This window comes from Simochromis diagramma, unplaced genomic scaffold, assembly GCF_900408965.1.
Source record: "Simochromis diagramma unplaced genomic scaffold, fSimDia1.1 OVJJ01000320.1, whole genome shotgun sequence".
NCBI classification, from domain to species: Eukaryota; Metazoa; Chordata; class Actinopteri; order Cichliformes; family Cichlidae; genus Simochromis; species Simochromis diagramma.
Genome location: NW_024386773.1, coordinates 12,389,456 through 12,409,570, shown reverse-complemented (window position 1 = coordinate 12,409,570; position 20,115 = coordinate 12,389,456). Strand labels below are relative to the sequence as shown.

The following is a 20,115-nucleotide window of genomic DNA, read 5'->3' as shown; positions in this document are numbered from 1 at the left end:
GGCAGAATAATCCCCATGGGTCATGGGGGAGGTTGAGGTAGTCCACCCTCACTCCCCAAGATAGCAATTAAAAGAGTTGGTGTTGTAACCTTACAGTTAATAAGAGGTGAAATGTTTGTGAGGCTATTACTGTCATGTGCCAGTGAAGACTGAAGTTTGTGAGTAGATCACCTGTTTATTTCGTAGTACATCCTTTGTAAGAGGGGAGGAGATGTTGTGTATTTTGGGTTATAACAGGGCCCGTAGCGGTCATGCCCAGATGCATTATGGGAAAAGATGCTTTTTAGGATGTTGCTCGGCTAGCTCCATGTTAAGTTATGCCGTTATAATAAATGCCTCAAGTTACGTCGTGGTCCGAGTATCATTGTTATACTAGTAACCCGGAGTGAAGATATAACAAGTAATATCAAATTTTACCTTCTACAATAAAGGCTCTTCAAAAGAAATTTAAAATATTGCTTTTAAGTAAAAAAAAAAAAGTTAACTGTTGTATGTTTGGAAAATGCAAAACATAACCGATTTAACTTAAGTTCCTATATTGAGTTGTCATGTCTGGATTACTGGCCCATGTGTAAATATGTCCCAGACAAAGAAACAGACTACAAAAAACTCATATATGACACAAAGTTTATTTTAAGGTTAAATGATTGTTTTATGCTTTGAAAGTTCAAATGTAACTTACAGCTGTTTAGATGACAAATTAAATTAATGATATGGACTAGACTGTATAACATGACCAGCATGTGTACTTTTGTATTTAAATTATTGTAGTATGCTACATTTAAAATGAGGAAGTTTCTGTGATTACGCTACATCTTACCTTGGTAAGATCTCTCAGTTTTTAAAGTAAAAGGTATCTGAGTTTTGTTACAAAAGTGTTACTTTTTTCTATTCTGCAAACACGTATTACAAAGGAGCTGCTGTCTGCTATTTTGTATCTGTAGTGGGGTCTTGCAGGGATTTTTCTGACAACACTTCTTGTCTCGATCGCTGCTCTTTTGTCTCGCCGGGGTCTGAAAATCCTGGAGGATATAGAAGATTGGGAAAAGACATCAGAAAATCTAGTTAGGTTGAATAGAAAATAATATCTGTATGAATTCATCTCAACATGAGATCATTCTAAAATGAATTTAGATAACAAATCAAATCAAGGGTACTGAGCGCATTTATGGAACAAAGAGGCTTTTCCTAAGCCAGATCAGCAACAGGTCTTTTATTCTACTTTAAAAGAGGTTGTCAAGCTTTTTAAAGGTGATCTTTTTAAATTTGAGTTGTTGAAATATGTACGAGCAGAAAAGGAGACTAAGTAGAATATAAAATTAAGTATAGACATTTAAATAAAACCTCAATTGTGTTTATTTTTTTTATATTTTAATGCATATTTGTGATTTTTGCACGTATAAACAAATAATTATGCAACCCACCATTTGAGCCACTTTCCTTCCATTTGAGCTTGTTGTCCTCAGTGTGCCGTGTCCAAGTAGAGCGGAAGCTCACCAGCTCAGCTGTGATGTGTGCGAGGCTCCACTGCAGGCCTCTGGAGCTCTCCTTCCAAAGATTACTGGTGAAAGAAAACAGTGCTGTTTGTATGCATATTCATATTCCAGTCATGAAAACAAATGACTCAGCTTAACCTGAGATTTTCTACACCAAGGTAAAGGATTGCACTTTTTTTCCATGAAAGTATCTTCAAATATATCTTCAATAAAAAGAAAACAAATTAAAAGGAAAATAAGCAACACATAAACAGGATTTTGTGCTGACACTTTTGGGTCCCTACTGACTTTGGTTATCCTTCTGGTGTGTCTAAAATGAGCAGTTACTGCTACAAATTTGGAGATTAATTCACCTTTGAATAATGATCATGTTTTGTCACTCAAAATTATCAAGTCATAATTACAGGTTTTTGACCAACTCAGCAAATGATAGTAACATAAAAAACATGGTGTACATGATCAACATATACATAGAAAGCAAAGAATTAGTGAAACTACAAGCTCCAAGTGTAAAACTGCAAAAGAGCCAGAAACTGAAGTTTCCTGAAAAACCAGAGCTTGACTCCAAAAGCATGTCAAGTAGACGTTCACGTTAAACTGACCAGCTTTACAGCATAATTAAAGCCTGAAAAAAGTTTGAAGTTAATTTCCTCCTTTTGGGACAACTATATAGATAAATTTTTTAATAAGTCCCCAGTTTGAATTCTATTAAAGCTAAAAAATGATGCAGTGTCAGTGCTGTGTCTGTCCATCTGAGTGACAGATGGAGCCATTTAATGACTAATTGTACTAAGACACACGAAGGAAGTAGGCTTTCAAGAGTTTTAAAATCAGTTTTAGTCAAACTCTGTGTGCCACTCAATATCACAGTAAAAACAGACTTCTAATGTGTGGCAAATGCTTTGGTGTTAACACTTTGTTAACATATTAATATCTAAAACCAAAAGTGCAATAAAGTTTATTTTCCCAGCAGGTTTCACAGGCCTTGTGTTTACCTATGTCTGTTGCAGGGGTCTGGTGGGCCTGGGTTCTCTTCCACCAAAGGAATAACAATCTTTTCAGCCATATCGGTCAGCAGAGAAAATGTAGGATACACAATGAAGTCTATGAAACCTGCGAGAACAAAATCCAGCATATCAACATGTGAAGTAAACTGTTAGTGACTCAAAAATACTAAAACCTTGTTACGTCTTTAATGTCAGTAAAGAAATTTGAGTGCATTTCAGTGATTCAAACACTAAAATTCAAAGGTCATATGCTGCAATATCACTGTGAACTGTTAAAAATAAAATGAACATAAATCTTGCCACTGGCTTGTTACTTTTGGAAGGAGAAAAAATGTGATTAGCTTCACTAGAGAATAAATTTTACTTGTTTTATGTATCTGAGATGGATATTTATTGAAAATCTTACAAAGGCATAAACAACAGACAAAAGCGATGAGGAAGCTGGTTTTTAAAAAAGAGGGTGTGATTAATGAGACGTACCGATCTGGGATTCAGCTACTAGGGTGGTTTGTCGATCACACAGTGGAGAGAAGGGGAGGCCGAGCTCTGCCTCTCTATCACCCTCACAAAGATAGAAAGAGAGAAAGAAGATACTTAAAGGGCATCCCACACAACACCTGAAAATAACTTTTAAAAGGTCAGTTTGTTCCAACAGTCGCCTCCTGAAACTATGAGACTGTTCAAACGTTTTTTAATTAACAGCCAAACAGAAAGAAAACGTGTTTCATAGGTACGCACACGTCTTGTTTCTGAGACAACAGCGCTCTCCCACACCTCTTCTGTTCTGATCTCCTTCAGATCCAGGTAGTAAAAAAAGCAGAGTGGGAGCAGCTTCGTGCAGCAGTCACTGTAAATACACTCACTACAGTCGTGCCAACTAACATCGCCAAAAAGCCAGACAATCAGGACAGCAAGCATTTTCTCTGTGGGGTAATTATGTTCTCATAGTAACTCAGACATCAACAGAAAGAGTCCCTCCACCTGATTGGATAACTGCGTCTCCTGCTGAGCTGAAGAACAGCTATAGCGTCAGCTGATGCTTTAAAGTCAAGACCAAAAGCCACTTCTTGCAGTCCTCAGCTTTTGGCTCATTATATTGTTTTATTATATACTTTTCCCCAAAGGTCAACAAAAACATGATAGCTTGACTTTCTATTTGGGGTTTGTGAGGCTTTAAAGGCAACAACACTGATTCTCTGCAGTCCTCTATTTCCCATATGTAACCCTTTAAAGCCAAGTGCATTACATTATATATGACATGTACATGAGTTTTTGAGACTACATAAGATCTGAAAAAAAGTCATAACAAAAATATACATTTTTAAGCAATGAATTACAAAATAAAGCAAAATTTATTTCGATATTGAATTTATGTTTTATTATTTTGTCAGAATGTTCAATAAACAATTATTATTAAAGCAATTATTTCATGGTTCAGGCTTTAAAGGGTTAAAACTTGAGCTGTTAAGATCGATTAATTTTTTCAGTACCAAAGTAATGCAGAATAACCTGTTAGGAGAGATTTTCCTTCTCTGCTGCCTCTGCGTCATATCAACGAGATATTTTTATGGATTTCTGTAGCTCTGACGTAATATCCACCCTCCCTATACAAGCAATTTACAAAAACTGCTGCCTCTTATTAGGCATGCAGCCCTTTGACTCATCAATCATGCAGTTAATAACAGAGCTAATAAGTCAGATGGAGACCAGGGAGCACCAGGGGCAGATATGGAGATGTCTAAGAATATAACATAATGTGTTCTTTTATATTTTGAATTTACATTTATTGTGTGGCAAAAGCCTGCGAGCACCGAGAACTACAAATGAGCTGGCATCTAAACCACATGCAATCAAGGACAACCTTTGAGACAGGCTACATAAACTCTAATGCACTTTTGTTTTAGAAAATGACCGCCATCCTTACTAACAAGCCTGAAAATCAAATCACATATACTGGGAAGCCAGTGCATGTAAGTGAATGTAAGTGCATGTAAGTTAAGAAGCCGAATGATAAAATTCTGGATTTAACCGCTACAGGCAACAAAGTATATACATCACTTTTGTTAGCTTTGTGTTTAGGGCACAGCTAATGGCAATCCTAACAGATAAACAACAATAGTGTACAGCATAACATGTTAGTCGTCAGCAAGGTCGAACGACAGAGGCCTGGCAAATAAGGGAAGTAAGTGAAGGCACAGAGACTGATAAGATCTATAGAGGAAGTAAATGTCTAATATGGTAGGATAAAGAGAGAGGCCTAGCATACTATGTACTAAGCTCTCTCTGAGGTATGGCTTCAGGCTCCAGTGTAACATTTTTTCACCACTGAGGGATCAAATTGGAGGATTTGGACTTCCTCTACAATCATCTACAATCATCATTCATCTGCAGAGTATAGTGAACAAGAAAGCTCACAAATTAGAATCTGGACTCCAACGTGGAATCAGTGATGTAAGAACAGTGGCATCACAGTGGCTACACTTTATTTTTATCCAGTAACAAGATGTCCTGTTTTAATTAGTGAGTTTGGAAGTTAGCAGGCAGATTTTCTTGTTGGTTGGCGAGATTAAAGCTAGCTGTTCCCCTTGTTTTCTGTATTTGCACTAAGCTGAGCTGGGTAGCTGCTGGCTTAAACTCTTTATTGACTACACACTATTTACTGTTCATCTTCTCATCTAACTGTTGGCAACAAGTAGTTTATTCTTTTATCCAAAACAAATCTTCTTTCAGCTTCTCTCTTTAGGTGTTGCCACACTGTCCTCCTCTGTCTCAGGTCTTCCTTCGCTATATCCATGAAGGTCCACATTAAACATGCTTTGTCCACTTTATGCTCGATCCCTCCTCTGCACATGTTTAAACCATCTCAGGCTCATCTCTCTAACTCTAACTGATGTACTCATTTGTAATTGTGTCCATCCTCGTCACTCCCAACACAGAGAGGACTACGTTTGGTGACTTTGCCACCGACTCTAAGCCACATGTCATAGCCAATCAAATCACAGCTGACACTCTTCTCCACGCACTCTGCCCTCCCTGCACTCTCTCCTTCACATCTCTAGCTATCCTTGTTGACATGAATCCATGCTCATCACTAGTCAAAATAGTAGTTATATTGTGCTTAAAAGTGGGGGGTAAAGACCCACTGAGCAAGCACTTTTAGAAAGTAGAAAAAAAATTCTTGATAACAGGAAAGAATCTGCAACAAAACAGGCTCAGAGAGGAGCCTGCCACTCTGCCCTTGAATTTGTGTGAAATAAAAAGAAGAGCATAGCGAGATGACAAACAACAAATAGGAAATATCTCAGGCCTGTTAAGCAGAATATATATATATAGTGCCTACCTGTCTGAAAAACTCCTCCATCAAGGTTTTGGTCCAGCGAGAGTGCAGCGCCCAAGGCTTGGATGGATGACTTATGTCAGCCGTGTGCAGTAACAGAGACAGTGCTTTGGGCTTGTCAATCCTGGTGTAGAGAGCATAAGGCAACCACTGTTTTAACTGTTGTTTTGTTGTGTCTCCAGACTGAAAAGCAGACTAAACAGCAGCCAGCCTGAACCCAAACTGCCTGCATCATGTGCAGGCTATTCTAATCAGCTCACTGCACTCCAAGCATCCATTACATGGCCTGCTGATTATGCGCCACAGTGCAAACAACAGCACAGTCTATTAGCAGTACCGTTCTTGTTGTTGTAGACAGGATTTCATCGCTTTGACTTGGAGAAGGTGGGAGGACATGTCCGTGGACAACACCATCTCTATAACGAGTGACCGCAGCTCCCTGTGAGAACGCACACACGCAAAAACACACAGTGTACAAGTTGACCTTGGCTGATGAGGAGTGAGTAAAAATGACAGACAGGAAGGCTCAATGGGGTTGTAACCTGTTTAGATTTCCTAATAGATTTCCTTGTTCCCATGGCAACACTGACTGCTAGAAAAGCCCACTAAAGCATGCAGCTGGGGTTTATCTTGTGTGATATCAGCACAGCTCCCCCAATCGCATATTCTGTGAGTAATATATGAAGCAGCAGCCAACAAAGAAACTATGCAGAGTATAGATATGTTGTTATCGCAGACTGCACCGCAGACCATCAACTACAGCTAACTTTTACTTTAAATGTATGTATCACAACATTCCTATAGCATCTACCAAATGCAACTTCTTTACTACATTTCCAAGTTTAGACGCTGTAGTCAGAGTTTGTTATGTTTGTTATTCCTCTGCTGTTTGGTGAATATGTCGTTACACGATATCTTAGGAGGTCAAAGACCAGGGTCAGCTATAAGAGACACTGTATGCTTTCCCATAAGTGCACTAACCAACTTGAGGTCTGGGGGCTGTTTCCTTAAAGCATCAGGATGTCAGTTTATATGTAAAATAACGCTAATAAAATAGAATAATGACATAATTATAAATGTCGTCACAGATAAAAATCTAAATGTTGTCGAAAGCCACAAACTAGCTCCAAACTACAGAACTGGTATTTAAAACTAGTGAATAAATGTATTGCAATTGTTTCAGTCGATTCCATATATCCATAATAAAATAAAACAAAAGTATTAATTAATAAAATGTTACTTTTTGGCAAATTAGTTTTTCCTAGAGGTCACATTGGAAACACACTAAAATAAACAAATTATAGCTTTGCTCTCCTACATTCTCCTGCAGCATGAATTCTCCGTTATTTATTTTCCTTCTCCCAATGTTGTATCACACCTATGCATATACACGCATATGAGGACTTACTGCAAACCTAATCTACATTTAACAGCTGTCGTTGCCCAGACTCTAACTAAATGTTGCTGTTGCTGTTGGTTAAAACCTCATTTATAACATTGTTAACCTATTTATTTCTGCAGGGGACTTTTGACTTTTCAGAATGCCCTTTAACACCAACAGATCGACGGGGATATTTTTACACAGGCTTGTGAAGTTCATACATACAGACAGCAAAAACGTTTCTCCAACAAGAGATCAACAGGTGAGCAACTGATCACACAGCTAATAGAGGAGGGAAAACTTTTCTACGACCTATTTATGTCTCCCTGTGACTGTCTGCTCGGGAGGGAAAATGGGTCATGATTTATAACACACAAAAATTAATTATTATTAAGGTTATGAAAATATAAAAAATAATATTAACACTGTAAAATTTTGAGGTCTTACATCCATTCCTCCCGCGTCAAATTAATAAAGATGTTCATTTGGTCGTCCAGCAGTAGGCGGAATGCTGCACTCAGGTGATGGCTCTCTTGTACAGACCGGTCATTGTAGATCAATGCAAACTCTGACCTTGGAGACAAAAGGTGAGTGGAGATTATTACAGACAGTCGACGGACAGATGGGCAGGTTGTAAAGTGTTCCTGTGCGTTAAAGTGAAAACTTCAATAACACAGTTGCTCTGAGTGAAGGAGGTGAGACTGAGATAAAAGGAGAGTCCTCTGGGAACAATTTAATGACTGTGACTGCAAGCCTTTAATGATGAATTTTAAAGTGCTGAAGAGGAGGTGGGATGTAATGAAAAATGACACAGTGTGGGTATTAATGACTCACTAAAGTAAGATAATTAACGGATTTATCAATCAAGCATCCTGTATCCACTCATTGTCATTCAGCTGTTAAAATGGGTAATAAAGCCCACTGTGGACAGTTTTCCAATTAGTATTTATTTTTAAGCTTCTGCCACCTTTCACCAGTAAAATAAACATTGAATAAAACACTTAAGGAAATGGTTTTAAAGACAACACAAAGGTGTGTGTTAAAGTGGTCTGTTGGGGAGTGTAAAAAGTGTGTGGTAAAAAATGAAAAATACTGGTAAGACTTCTGTGGGTCTGTAATTTCCTAATATTCATCATTCAATTCAATTGAATTTTATTTATACACCAAATCACAACAACAACAGGTGACTCAAGGCACTTTATGTTGTAAGGTCGACCCTGCAATAATGCATACAGAGAAAAACCCAACAATCATATGACCCCCTATGAGCAAACACTTTGGCGACAGTGGGAAGGAAAAACTCCCTTTTAACAGGAAGAAACCTCCGACAGAACCAGGCTCATTTATTCATAATGTTTTTCCTTTCATTGCTATGCAGATGACAGAAACATACTTAAAAAAAAAAAAAAAAAAAAAAAATCTAGTGACCCTAAAAGTCTAGCTGATGACTTTATAACTATTTAGTCTATATAGTTATATTTCATAAATACTGGGTGGCACATTTTCGTCAACTCAATACCTGAAAATTAGAAATTATGTTACTTAATCTTACAAATTACAGTGCAAAAGTCTCATTTCTTTATATTTCTGCTTGGAAAATGAGGAAAAAAGGCAAAAGCACCCAAAATGTGTCTTTTCTTGATGAGGCTTCAGTGGACAGCAGATCATCAAACAAAAACCCCCAAACATTCCTCTGAAAATGGTCAAGACACAAGAACTTGATGCTCAAGACTTTTGCACAGCACAGCACAGTAGAGTACTGTTCCTTTGGTAATCGCCAGGTTAGGCTACTACGTTCTCCTCTGGTTTACATGGAAAGTTAATTTCTTGGCTTCCTACTCATTTTAGCAGACACACATTACCCTGATCCTGATCCCCTACTAGCTCTCTGCCTGTTTTAGAATTGATTTTAAGTGCAATCACATTTAACACATGTTCGTGTCTGGCCCTGTGCCACATTCAGGCAGCACTTCTGCCTGAAAGTTGAGGCTTAATGTCAAATGCAGTCATGGCTTTACCATCAGGGCCTGTCAGCTATGAAATGAGGAGAAATGTTTGAAATGAGGAAGTCTCGTAGAATCAGAGGCTTCCAATAAATCACTTCGTAAAATACATTTTTATAGACGTGCTTTTATGTGATGCCATTTCATGTGATGTCGTCCTTTATAGGTTTTTAATGTTTGAATAACATCTCTCTCGTCTTGCATATTATTTCTGATTTTTCTTTTTTAGCCTTTCATTATTTGTTTTGCACCCACATTTTAATCTTTCTTTTTTTCATTTGAATCTGTCTCCACTTTAAATAAATTGCACCTGTTATTTTTGTTGTTTTATTCTCTTTGTGTCCTTTTGCTTGTCAGGCAAGGCACTTTGTAAAGTCTGTTGTTAAAGGTGCTATACATAATAACTTATTGCATTGATTTTTCAGCCCATATCATATATATTACATATCTATCTCAAAGTCAGATGATGTTCCAAGTAGAGTTACTGACTTTGGGATAGATCCGCTGTTCAGATGTGCTCTTTTACTGTGGGCAGGCATCTTTGTACTTTATTCCCGAAATAAAGCATGATGATGATGGGTGCCATGAGACTACGTTCTTCAGTCCTCCTAAGTGGAAAGTCTAAAAATACGATGTTCTGTCCATGAAGTTGTGTTTGCCTTAGAGGGTTCTCACTCGCTCTCTTACTAAAACGATACAGAGGAAAGAGGAAAACTATACTGAGGTACGCTTTAAGAAAGCGTACCTCAGTATTTCTGTACTTCCTGATATCTCTTACTATTTTACAGTTTCATAACAGGAGGTGGCTCATGTATAGCTGAGAAAATATTGCAGAAAAAGAGCTTACTTTGTGTGGATGTGAAAGTTATTTGTAGTTCCTGTGTGTTCATAGTCATGGATGGCTGCAGCAAACAGGGATGCCATCACCTCGAGCTCTGTCAGCCAGTGCTTGATAGACACAAATATAAAACCATTAAAAAACAGTACTATAATGGTAAAAAGAAAGTACACCATCTTTCAGTTAAAAGTTTTAAATATATACATGATAAAAGTCATCTGGTCCTTATCTGGCCTTAGAAGTAGCAAATACAACCACCCACCAAGGTGGTTGTATTTGCGCACCACAGCAGCTTCACCCATGACGCTTTTTATAGCTCCACATTCATGTCCAGTGGTGTAGGTGCTTGCCCACACAGAGCCTACAAGTGTTAAAAATATGTAAAGTGTCCACTGCAGTCACTGTCTGTGCTTTTAATGCAGCATTTTTATTTATATTGGAATGTTTTATGGTTCGCTTGTATAAGTCATGTGCGTCCAGTGATGTGCAGTTAGGATGTTGGAGCACCTCGGGGTGGGGGGGTAAAGACCCCTTTCCGCTCATTGTCTAAATGGAAACATGTACAACGGAAATGTACACAGACACATTCGCAAGACCATAAATTATGCTTTACTCGCTAAGCCAAAAGTCTGTATGTGCAATATTTCCAGAGACACCCTTCATAAAGGTCAGATGATGAAGACAGCAACTCATAGAGTGCATAGATACAATGTAACAAGTTGAAAGTCCTGACATGGGAACTCCCTAACGTGGGGAGGCTTTGAAAAACATCAAGGCCATCATCTCTTTATTTAGTCTCCATAATTTTCACTCTGAAACAGCAGTGCTTAGTGGCTTAAAGAAAAGTTAGAATGGAACAGATCCTGTTTCCCTGCAACACCATCGCCACCAAAACAGGAAGTATCATTTCTATTGTCACAGGACTGCAGGCTCTGAAAGTAAAAGTCATTTTGGAATTTGATTGTTATTTGTGCTCTACAATCGATCCTTACTGTGGTGCTAAAGTCAGGCAGTGACTCTGGTCATTAGCCTTCATCTTCAGGGTGATAATGAATGCCACATGTATTTAAAAAAAAAATGTAAATGCAATCCATAAGAGTTGTTAGGATATTTTAGTCTGTCGATATACTTCTAAAAAACATTTTACACAGTGTAATCCACATTTGTAAAAAGAACAGATCACTGCAAATTAGGAAAGTGACTCCTAAAGAAATAGGTTATATATGTGTTACCTATTTGTCTATTCAGTCAAAGCAAATGGGACACAGTGCCACAGAAAGGCCAGCGACCTTGGAAAGTGTTAAAAGGTGGGCCGCTACACATTCTTCCTTTTGATTTTTTCATGGAATTTTCAGAAAATTAAAAAGAAAAGTTATCACACCGGCCTTATCCTTTAATAGAAAATCCAGGTTAGTCTTTTGTACCACGAGTCCGGAGCGCAGCAGCAGACAGTGCAGTGTCTGAGTTACATCAGCAGCGTGAACATGGTTGTGGTAGGGGTTGTTGTATTTGCAGTATCCTCTCTCCAGCGCAGACAGAAATTCTGTGAGGCACGAGATGGGAATCTGCAAAAATGGTTACATAATCATCAAAAGTAAAGCTATGTTTAAAATACCACAGGTTCACAAAGTTTATGTCAACAGTAAAAGCTAAAACAACCTGGATGTTGTAATAAGGCATGATGCATGTGATTTACACACATAATTTGCTAACCCATTAGCCCTCCAAACACCACAAAGGATAATAAAACCCATATGCCTGATAATATCTGCAAATGACAACACCAGTTCCTCACAATAATACTCCTTCAGAGTGGCTCTGATTATATTACAGTGAGATCTTCCATCCAAAGCACTGAAATTCTCCAATGACTATAATGAGTCATTGTATAGACGATGAACTATACACAAACTAAACAATGAAATGCAAAGTTAAAAGACCTTAAAGCGACTGTTGAGCTCATATCTGGTGATCAGCTCAAAGAACAGAGTTCGGAGTGCATGATCAGAGCTGGCTGAGTTCAGAGCAAACACATCAAAGCTCCAACGGTCCACGTCCTAAAGAGCAAGAGAGGAAAGTACTGGTGTATACTTTTGGTGTGTATACGATAGATTATGTGATGTCCATATTTTTAGCTAAGATCCAACCCACTGTGAGAGTTATGATTAGAGGGGGCTTACCCTGAGGCAATTTACGACCGCTGCAGGTTGGTCCGGCATGGCTGCTGTGTAGGCCCTCTTGAACATCCTGGAATAAGGGAATGTTTAGGGTGAGTTCAGTTAAAGTTCAGATGTTGACGCTGTGCAGCGACCTCGGTTTAGGAGCTGTTTATATAAATCCTCTAAAGACCCTGTCTGCTTTGGAAGGAAGTTTTAACAAGTAAATGGAGATAATGTTTCACAGCCGTGTGTAGCGGGCTGTGTTTGCTGTGGACGTAATAATAACAACAGAGTGTGAGCTTGTATCGGACTTATTGCACAGACAATGAAATCAGTAATTTATAATGGGACTTTTATTATATGAGATGCTTGTTTCCTTGTTTCTTATTATTTAAGTTTCATAAAAGAGAGTTACTGCTGTATGACTGCTTCTGTGTCTTCCAGTCAGTATTTTATGAATTGCTGTTTTAAAAAAACGATTCCAGGGTTTTGAGTTCTTGTTTATCATTTTGAGTTTTGCATTCAAATTTTGATTTCATAATGACTCTGGTCATGACACTTTGAGCTTCCATTCTTGTTGAGATTTCATTGTCATTCTAGTGATGTCTGTTATTGTCTGTTATAGTATTGAGTCTTTGGCCCCAGTTTTTATTTTATTTTATTCTGTTCTCGTGTAGTTCTCGTTCCCCTGTGGTTCCCTGTGTTTGCTTTTACCTGCTGTGCATCTCTCTCCTGGTCTTCTGGGTAGCAGTGTCCCAATTTTAGCTTCATGGCAGGTTTTCTGTGGTATCTCATTTACTTTCTGTCTTTTCTTTCCTTTATGATCTGCTCCTCTTCAGCCTTTTTTACCTTCCTTTACTCGTTCCTCCTGTGTTCTGCCCTCATAACTGTCCTGTTTCCCAGTCAATCTCCTCTGTGTATATATTCTGTATAGTTTAGCCTCATTGTTTAATCCATGTTTATGTTCTGTGTCTTTCCATCATTTTTGCCTTTTAGATTTTTTTGTCTGGATTTTCTGTTTTTTTAGATTATCATGTCTGGGTCTTTCTTTTATTTCTATAATTTCCCTACAGTACATGTCCTGCATTTGGATCCTTTCCATAACATCATTCATTATGCTTGCAGTTCTGAAATAGAAATGAATGAAACGTAATACCGCTCCACAAATATCCCAGCTTGCACTGCATGCACAATGCTGCGAAACTTGGGCTTCTCATCAGAGCGTCGCGTAGGACGGCGGATCTTCTGGGTGAAAGTGGAAGCCAGCCAGTCGGTGACCTCTGACGGCACCCCGTCTGACTGCAGTTGCTGGAGGTCATCTTCAGACTCCAGACACTGCCTGTGAGAAACAGTGACTGTTAGACAATATTAAGACACGGTAAAAATGAAGACTGAGAATGAATGAGCAGCACTAATAATGTGCCTCTGCGATATCACTGTGGTTCAGAGACGTTTAATGGTGTAAGGATAATTTTATATTACACAGTTAGATTTATTTAGAAATACTTCCATTAACTGTCCAGTCAAAAGTTTAATTAAAAAATGTAATTTCAATTGTATGTCTGTTAAATAAGCTAAGTAAGAAGTTACTATTCCCAGAAAGACTTTTGGCACTTTTTACTCTGGTTTTTATGAAAGGCAACCAAAAGAGACTTCATCGCACTGCTTCCACTCAAATATTAGCAGAGAAACAGCACCTAAAATTGCACAAAGCAACATGTTTTTTTTCACTCTGTTTTCTCTATGACACACTGCATCATAAAATCCTCCGTCCCACACTTCATGGATTGTGTACCTCAGGCTTTGTACATCAGGCTACCAGACCACCAGTCCTGAAAGACCACTTTCTGCTGTTAGACACTTACATGGCTGCTGTGCTGATGACACCAAACTTTTCTTATCAGTTTCCTCATCTGACATGCAGGGGAAGGCCTGAGAAGTCAGGAGAAAAAGAAAGTTTTCATAGGACTCTATGCAGTCCTGTGAAAAACTAAGTACACCCTTAGTGAATCCATAGGAAATAAGAAAGTAGGTAGCTATCAGGAGCTAATCAGATCCCCTTGATTAATTGATCGTCAGAAGGTGTGGGCACTTCTATAAAGGCACAGGCGTTGTCATTTTGCTGGTGTGAAGCATTCAGGTGAGTGCAATGAAACAATATTTCCAGTTGATTCACAACAAGGTCAGACCACGCCATGAGGTCAAACACATTACAAAAAAAACCCAAGAGCTACAGCTCAGATTCTACAGGCCTCAACCAGCATATTAAATGTTAAAGCTCATAACAGTACAATAAGAAAAAGACAGAACAAGTACAGCATGTTTGGAAGGGTTGCCAGGAAAAAGCCTTGTCTCTCCAAAAAGAAATTGGCAGCACGACTTAGGTTTGTAAAGTTGCATCGAAACAAACCGCAAGACTTCTGGAACAATGTGTTTTGGACAGAAAAGACCAAAGCTGAGATGTCTGGTCATAATGCATGCAGCTGAAAACAGTCATGAACAATAGTTTTCAGACTAGTTTAGCAGAACCTGGGCTCTTTACACTCATTGTCACACATGAACTCCTCTATATACCACAATATGCTAGACTCAAATGTGGGGCCATCTGCTCAACCGCTAAATTGGGTGAAATTAGGTCATGCAACACGTCATCGATACCACACCAACAAATCTAGAGCAGAATTGCTGAAAAAGAAAAGAATGAAGGTGATAAAATGGCTCAGTCAAAGTCCAGACCTCAACCTGACTGAACTGAGAACTCTGCATAAACACATTTGTCAAACAACTCAAGAGTGGGCCTAAAATTCTCCACAATGATTTGAGAACTGATAAGGTCATATAGACAATAAGCTACCGCATAACGGGGTGTACTTATTTTTTCACAGGATTAGATATAATCGGGTGAAAACTTTCTTTTTCATATGACTTTCACTGCTAATCCATGTGATTGTTAAAATACTTCTATCAGCCATCTGTAGCTAACCCAAAATCCCACTTTCTCACACATGCTGGTTTCTAGTTTCTGTTTGTAACAGTTTCAAAACTAGCTATATCTCTTAGAGAACACTGTGGTCGTTTAGTTTAGTCGCAATGGTGAAATGTGCCCGAGATGAGTCACTGTTTAAAGGAATAACTAAACAAAACAGGTGTTAAGTTCTCATTAGGGACTTTAGGGATGTACAAAGGTGAGTTGCCATTTTCAGTCTCTGCACTAAGCTAAGCTAACCTGCTGCTGATTGCAACTTCATATTGTAGCAACATGACAGTGTTATCAATGATCTCATCAAAGTCTTTAAAAAGTACTTTAAAAGACAACTCAGAGGAAGATGTAAGTGAAGCTGATCAAACAGACATGAACTGATCTTTTTTCAGTTATAAAAGCTAATCACACAGTAGGTGTCCCATGTACTCCTTGAATAACATCTTTTACACTTATGTTGTTTTTCTGGCAGGACTATACTGTGGTGGTTAGTGCTTTCCCCTCGCTGCTTACCCAGGATGTGAAAGCTCAGCACTGATCTACAAAACTGATCTACAATTTTATCTTCTTTTTCTTCTTCTTCTTCTTATAGTATTATTTTACCTTGTTCCATCGAGGTACACTGCCTCTAGTAACGATGCTGTGTATTCCAGGTTCTTTTTGATTTCTTCAAAATCAACATCTTTCTCGTCTAGCTGCTTCAGCATGCTCCTCAGCCTGAAAGTAAACGAAATATTAGAATCATTTTTGTTGCTTGAAAATTGTTGCCCGTCTCAGCATCCACGTGCAATAAGTAAAAAGCGGGATGGGTAAACATTAAAGCGCCGTTTGGGTCCAGAAACAATAGCTAAGGAACAAAAATCAGTGTTTTCTGTAACTTATTCTGCCTACGGTGTTATTTTAGGATACAAATAGGAACAGCTTGAACCTGCAGCTCCGTGAACAGGTCTTTGCAGACCGACAGCACTTGTTGTTGTCTTGAGTCAGTGAAATGACGTCCAAAGTGTTTTAACAATCAGTTGAGAAATCCTGATGAACGGAAAAAGCTCATTTGGAAGTGATTTAAGTGCCAAGCTGTCCAAAAAGGGCATCATTAGTGCCAAATTTTCCATGAGAGGAAAGCTTCCCATGGTTAGGCCCTTATGTAACTCAAATTATATCAAAATATACTCCCTGAAAAAAATCATAATTTTGTGCTTTATCTAAATGTTCTCTGAGAACAGCTGCCTCTTTTTGGTTTCGAAACTTTTAATCAAATTACGTGCTGGAAGCACATCCCCTCAAGTTTAATAGAAAGCAAATGCTCGATGTCGCTCAGAGTGTAACCCACCTGCCTGTGTTACTGTAACCTCCTCTCAGGAATGAGTCCCAAAGCTCCACGTCTGATCCAGTTGTCATTAAATTCGTATCCTTAGTTTGTAGGACTGGAATCTTTCTGCTGTGATTGTGTTTTCATTTGACTTCTGAAATATATCGACGTGATAATATACAGTATCCGTGCCGCAGATAATTTCTTCAAAACATCTTAGTGCGTTGCCCATATGGTGACCAGAATGACTGTGTTCAAACAGCGTAAGGCCGGGCAATGGAGCCAACTCCTGGGGATGAGACGCTCACAGCTTTTCAAGTGTTTATCACGCTGGCAAAGGCTTTTGAAAGCTGTCGAGTCATAAAAATAGCATGCATCTGAATACCACCGCTCACTTTCTATCTCAAGTAATCTTTCATGATAACACAGCCTTTTTTGTTTCAACTGTTTGCGGCAGAAGAACCTTTGACAGGACGTTTACAGGAAATTACTCCTCAAGTGCACTCGTGAAAGTGTGTTTATAGAAAAAGATGACAAATTCTCCTTTGGCTCAAGCATTGTTGAATCTACACATCTACACACTGCAGAATGTCGTCCTCTCCAAGTACAGATGAGCACAAGAGAATGGACTTAATGGCATCTCATTTGCAAGCACAAATTAATAAAACAACGTCACCCCAACCCCCACCCCTGTCCGCACTCAAAACCCCACAAGGTTTGGAGCTCTGAACCCTGCTCAAAGTAAAAAACAGATGAGTTCACCAAAACAAAACCACATGACCCACCGCTTCTGCAACGGCTACCTCCTTCAGCAAAAGCGTGGGCAAGACAAGTGTTCATACTTGGAGTAAAACACGTTTCTTCTCTCATGTCACTATGTATATTTGTACCACCAAAAGGTTAAACGCAAAATACTTGTTGAACTTAATTAGAGCAAGTACGGTGTGAAACATGTCAAACCATAACCCTCTAACTCCGAGTGTATTTTTGAGTCACACATTTCCACTTTTGCAAAACAGAAAATCTCCTGCATAGAAATGCTGTGCTGCTGAACGTTATTGTAACAAAAAACAAACAAAAGCAAGCATGTTTGATAAAGTCCTCTTGCCCTGTTCATGTAATCAAATAGAAGCTGGAGTGTGTAGTGAACTAAACATAAAGTCTATTAATTGTCTTACCTAGAGATGGGTATCTGGAGCTTTTTCTTACGGATTCGAACCAGTTCAGCCATTCCGTGCTCAAGCTGTGCTCTGATGGACCCCAGAGTTCAGTAAAAAAAAAAAAAAAAGAAAGAAAGAAAATAATGCCAATATAAAAAAAATAAATAAAATGTATTTTAGGGAACTAGTAAGCAGAAAAGTTCTGCAAACTACCAACGCAAACTTTATGTGTCCTGAGACAGACTTCTGTTTCAACAACTCTCCCACCCACTTCTGGGGGAACCTACTCCACTTCTCTCTGATTGGTTAGGCGGGCCCAAACCGTGTCAGTGTGTGCACATGTGTGCGTGTGTGCGCGCGCGCGCGTGTGTGAGAGAGAGAGAGAGAGAGAGAGAGAGAGAGAGAGAGAGAGCCGCTGTGAGTGTCTTTGTCAGACCATGAGTGTTTGTGTATATGTGTACACCCGTTGTGTGAGGTGTGAGAGAGTTGACCTCACTCGCTGATGAAGTGTTGACTGCAAGGCTTTCAAGCAGTGTGTACTCAAATCCCAAATGAGAATTTTCCACCGGCCGCAAATCAGAGAACTGCACAGAGAGTCTTTCAGTGAAGCCCACCAGAGCCACTCAAACCAAAACATATAAACAAAACTTGTCCTTGAAAGCCGTCCGCAAAAGCGCAGTAGGTTAACTGCTGTTATTGGTGCAGCTACGCACAAAAATGTGCCATGTCTTTAAACTGATTACTTTTTTGCAATTGTTGCACAAAATGTAAGCTTCAAAAACATGTGAAATCATCCTAATAATTCATTTCAACAACAGATTTCTTGGTTTCGCTTTACTTACATTTACTAAAATGTGCACCACTGTCAGCTAAATGCGTTGTATCTGGACACTAAAAGGGGAATTCTCTGTTTTTTGAGACATTAAAAAGGGCAGAGCGCAAAAGACCAGAGGAGACAGCGAAGCGCATCTCTAAACACTTTTACAGTTCTAGGCCCAAAATCTGTTACCAGCCTTTATTTATAGTAGAGTATTGTGAGAGTTGTGCAATAACGCGGCTTGGGAAAACCCCTGCCTCCGGTTTTTCTCTCTCCTTGGCCGTGCTGCTTTGGCTGCTGGGTCAGACTCACTCTCATGCTCCCATGCTCTTTGACATGACATGGCATATTGTAGAAATGAAGATAAGTAACATCATGTCATATGATTCTCCATCTCCTGTGTCACATTTGGGTATTTCTTTTTTTGTTTTTTATTTATTTTTTCCCCTCATCGCAAACAGCATCGAATTTCAGATTGTTAAAGAATCAACTTGTGGAAATACCAGAGAGTAGGCTCATATTCGTGCTGTTCTATGTAAATTAAAGGCTGCAGAGGAGTATTTCTTCCGATGTCAATCTTATGTATAACCCTTTGAAAAGAGAATTTTCCTTTGTGTGGTTGCTAACCTCTTGCTTTATCTTAATGTTTTTTCCCCTCCATTTATCTCTCATCACTCCTGTTTGTCTCTGATGATGACGAGCACGCACCTTCCGATTGCTCTCTCTCCGTGGACCGACCTGAGCCACTTACTCCTGCGCTTCAGAGGGAGAATAAATATTGCGTTTCTTACAGGAACTAAATGTTGCAGAAACAGACCGTGCAGGAGATCACGTAGGGGTGTTTTTGTCTGTTTTCACAACAGAATGTTAAAGAATAAATGAATACACAAACCCACAAAATCTGGTTTAGCGCCAAGCTTCACTTGTTTCTGATGCAGTTCTGAAACCTAGTCGGCAATGTGGGTAAGACTAAAGGGCAAAATCAAGCAAACAACAGAATTATTATATTTTTTAACTTTCCTCCAGTTGTGATAGGCACTGCAGAAAGTTTTGGTTCATTTTGCACTAATATATATTTAAATATTATTATATTTTATCTCAAAAATAACATTTTTTTATTATTATTTATTATACCTCATAATCTTTAGTTTTATACATATTACTTTTTGTTTTACAGTCTTGATTCGACATCAAGTCATTTGATTCAGCAGTGATGTTATTTCTTAAAAGCCCAAGACTTAAAGCTTAAGTTTAATTTTTTGTTCACACAATCAGGGAAATCTTGAAAACATATTTTTTTGCATATTTGTATTGCATTCAAGATCCATCCATTTTCTTCTGCTGATCCAATTGAGCCTTGCAGGAGCTTATTCTAGCTTTCACAGGGCGCCAGTCTATCACAGAGCTAACATAGACAACCTTTCAAGGTCACACTCACACCTATGGCCCACGTGTTTGGACTGTGGGAGGAAGACGGGGAAATCCACAGAACATGCTTCACACAGAACGGCCCCAGCCGGTTGATGGATTCCAACCCAGGATCTCCTTGCTGTGAGGCGAGAATGATGCTTGTGCTAATCACTGCACCACTACAGTTTTATAATTCATAATAATTGAATTATAAAAAT

General features: G+C 38.8%; 1 protein-coding gene across 3 annotated transcripts; it reads right to left on the bottom strand.

The window, feature by feature from the left end:
- Positions 1–610: 610 nt before the first annotated feature.
- Positions 611–17,921, bottom strand: LOC120719602 (calcium/calmodulin-dependent 3',5'-cyclic nucleotide phosphodiesterase 1B-like). Of its 3 annotated transcripts, none has more exons than XM_040008931.1 (14): positions 17,689–17,921; positions 15,805–15,918; positions 13,378–13,560; positions 12,243–12,309; positions 12,003–12,119; positions 11,487–11,627; positions 10,072–10,172; positions 7,669–7,794; positions 6,178–6,279; positions 5,844–5,964; positions 2,984–3,065; positions 2,492–2,609; positions 1,425–1,561; positions 611–1,022 (listed from the first exon to the last, which is right to left on the bottom strand). In XM_040008931.1, the coding sequence occupies exons 1-14, from the start codon at positions 17,739–17,741 to the stop codon at positions 928–930; spliced, it is 1,557 nt and encodes a 518-aa protein (XP_039864865.1). In that variant the 5' UTR covers positions 17,742–17,921; the 3' UTR covers positions 611–927. The 3 variants fall into 3 exon arrangements, with proteins under 3 accessions (XP_039864865.1, XP_039864855.1, XP_039864875.1); XM_040008921.1 differs by lacking the exon at positions 17,689–17,921 and adding an exon at positions 16,532–17,144; XM_040008941.1 differs by lacking the exon at positions 17,689–17,921 and adding an exon at positions 14,087–14,153.
- Between the last annotated feature and the right edge of the window lie 2,194 nt (positions 17,922–20,115).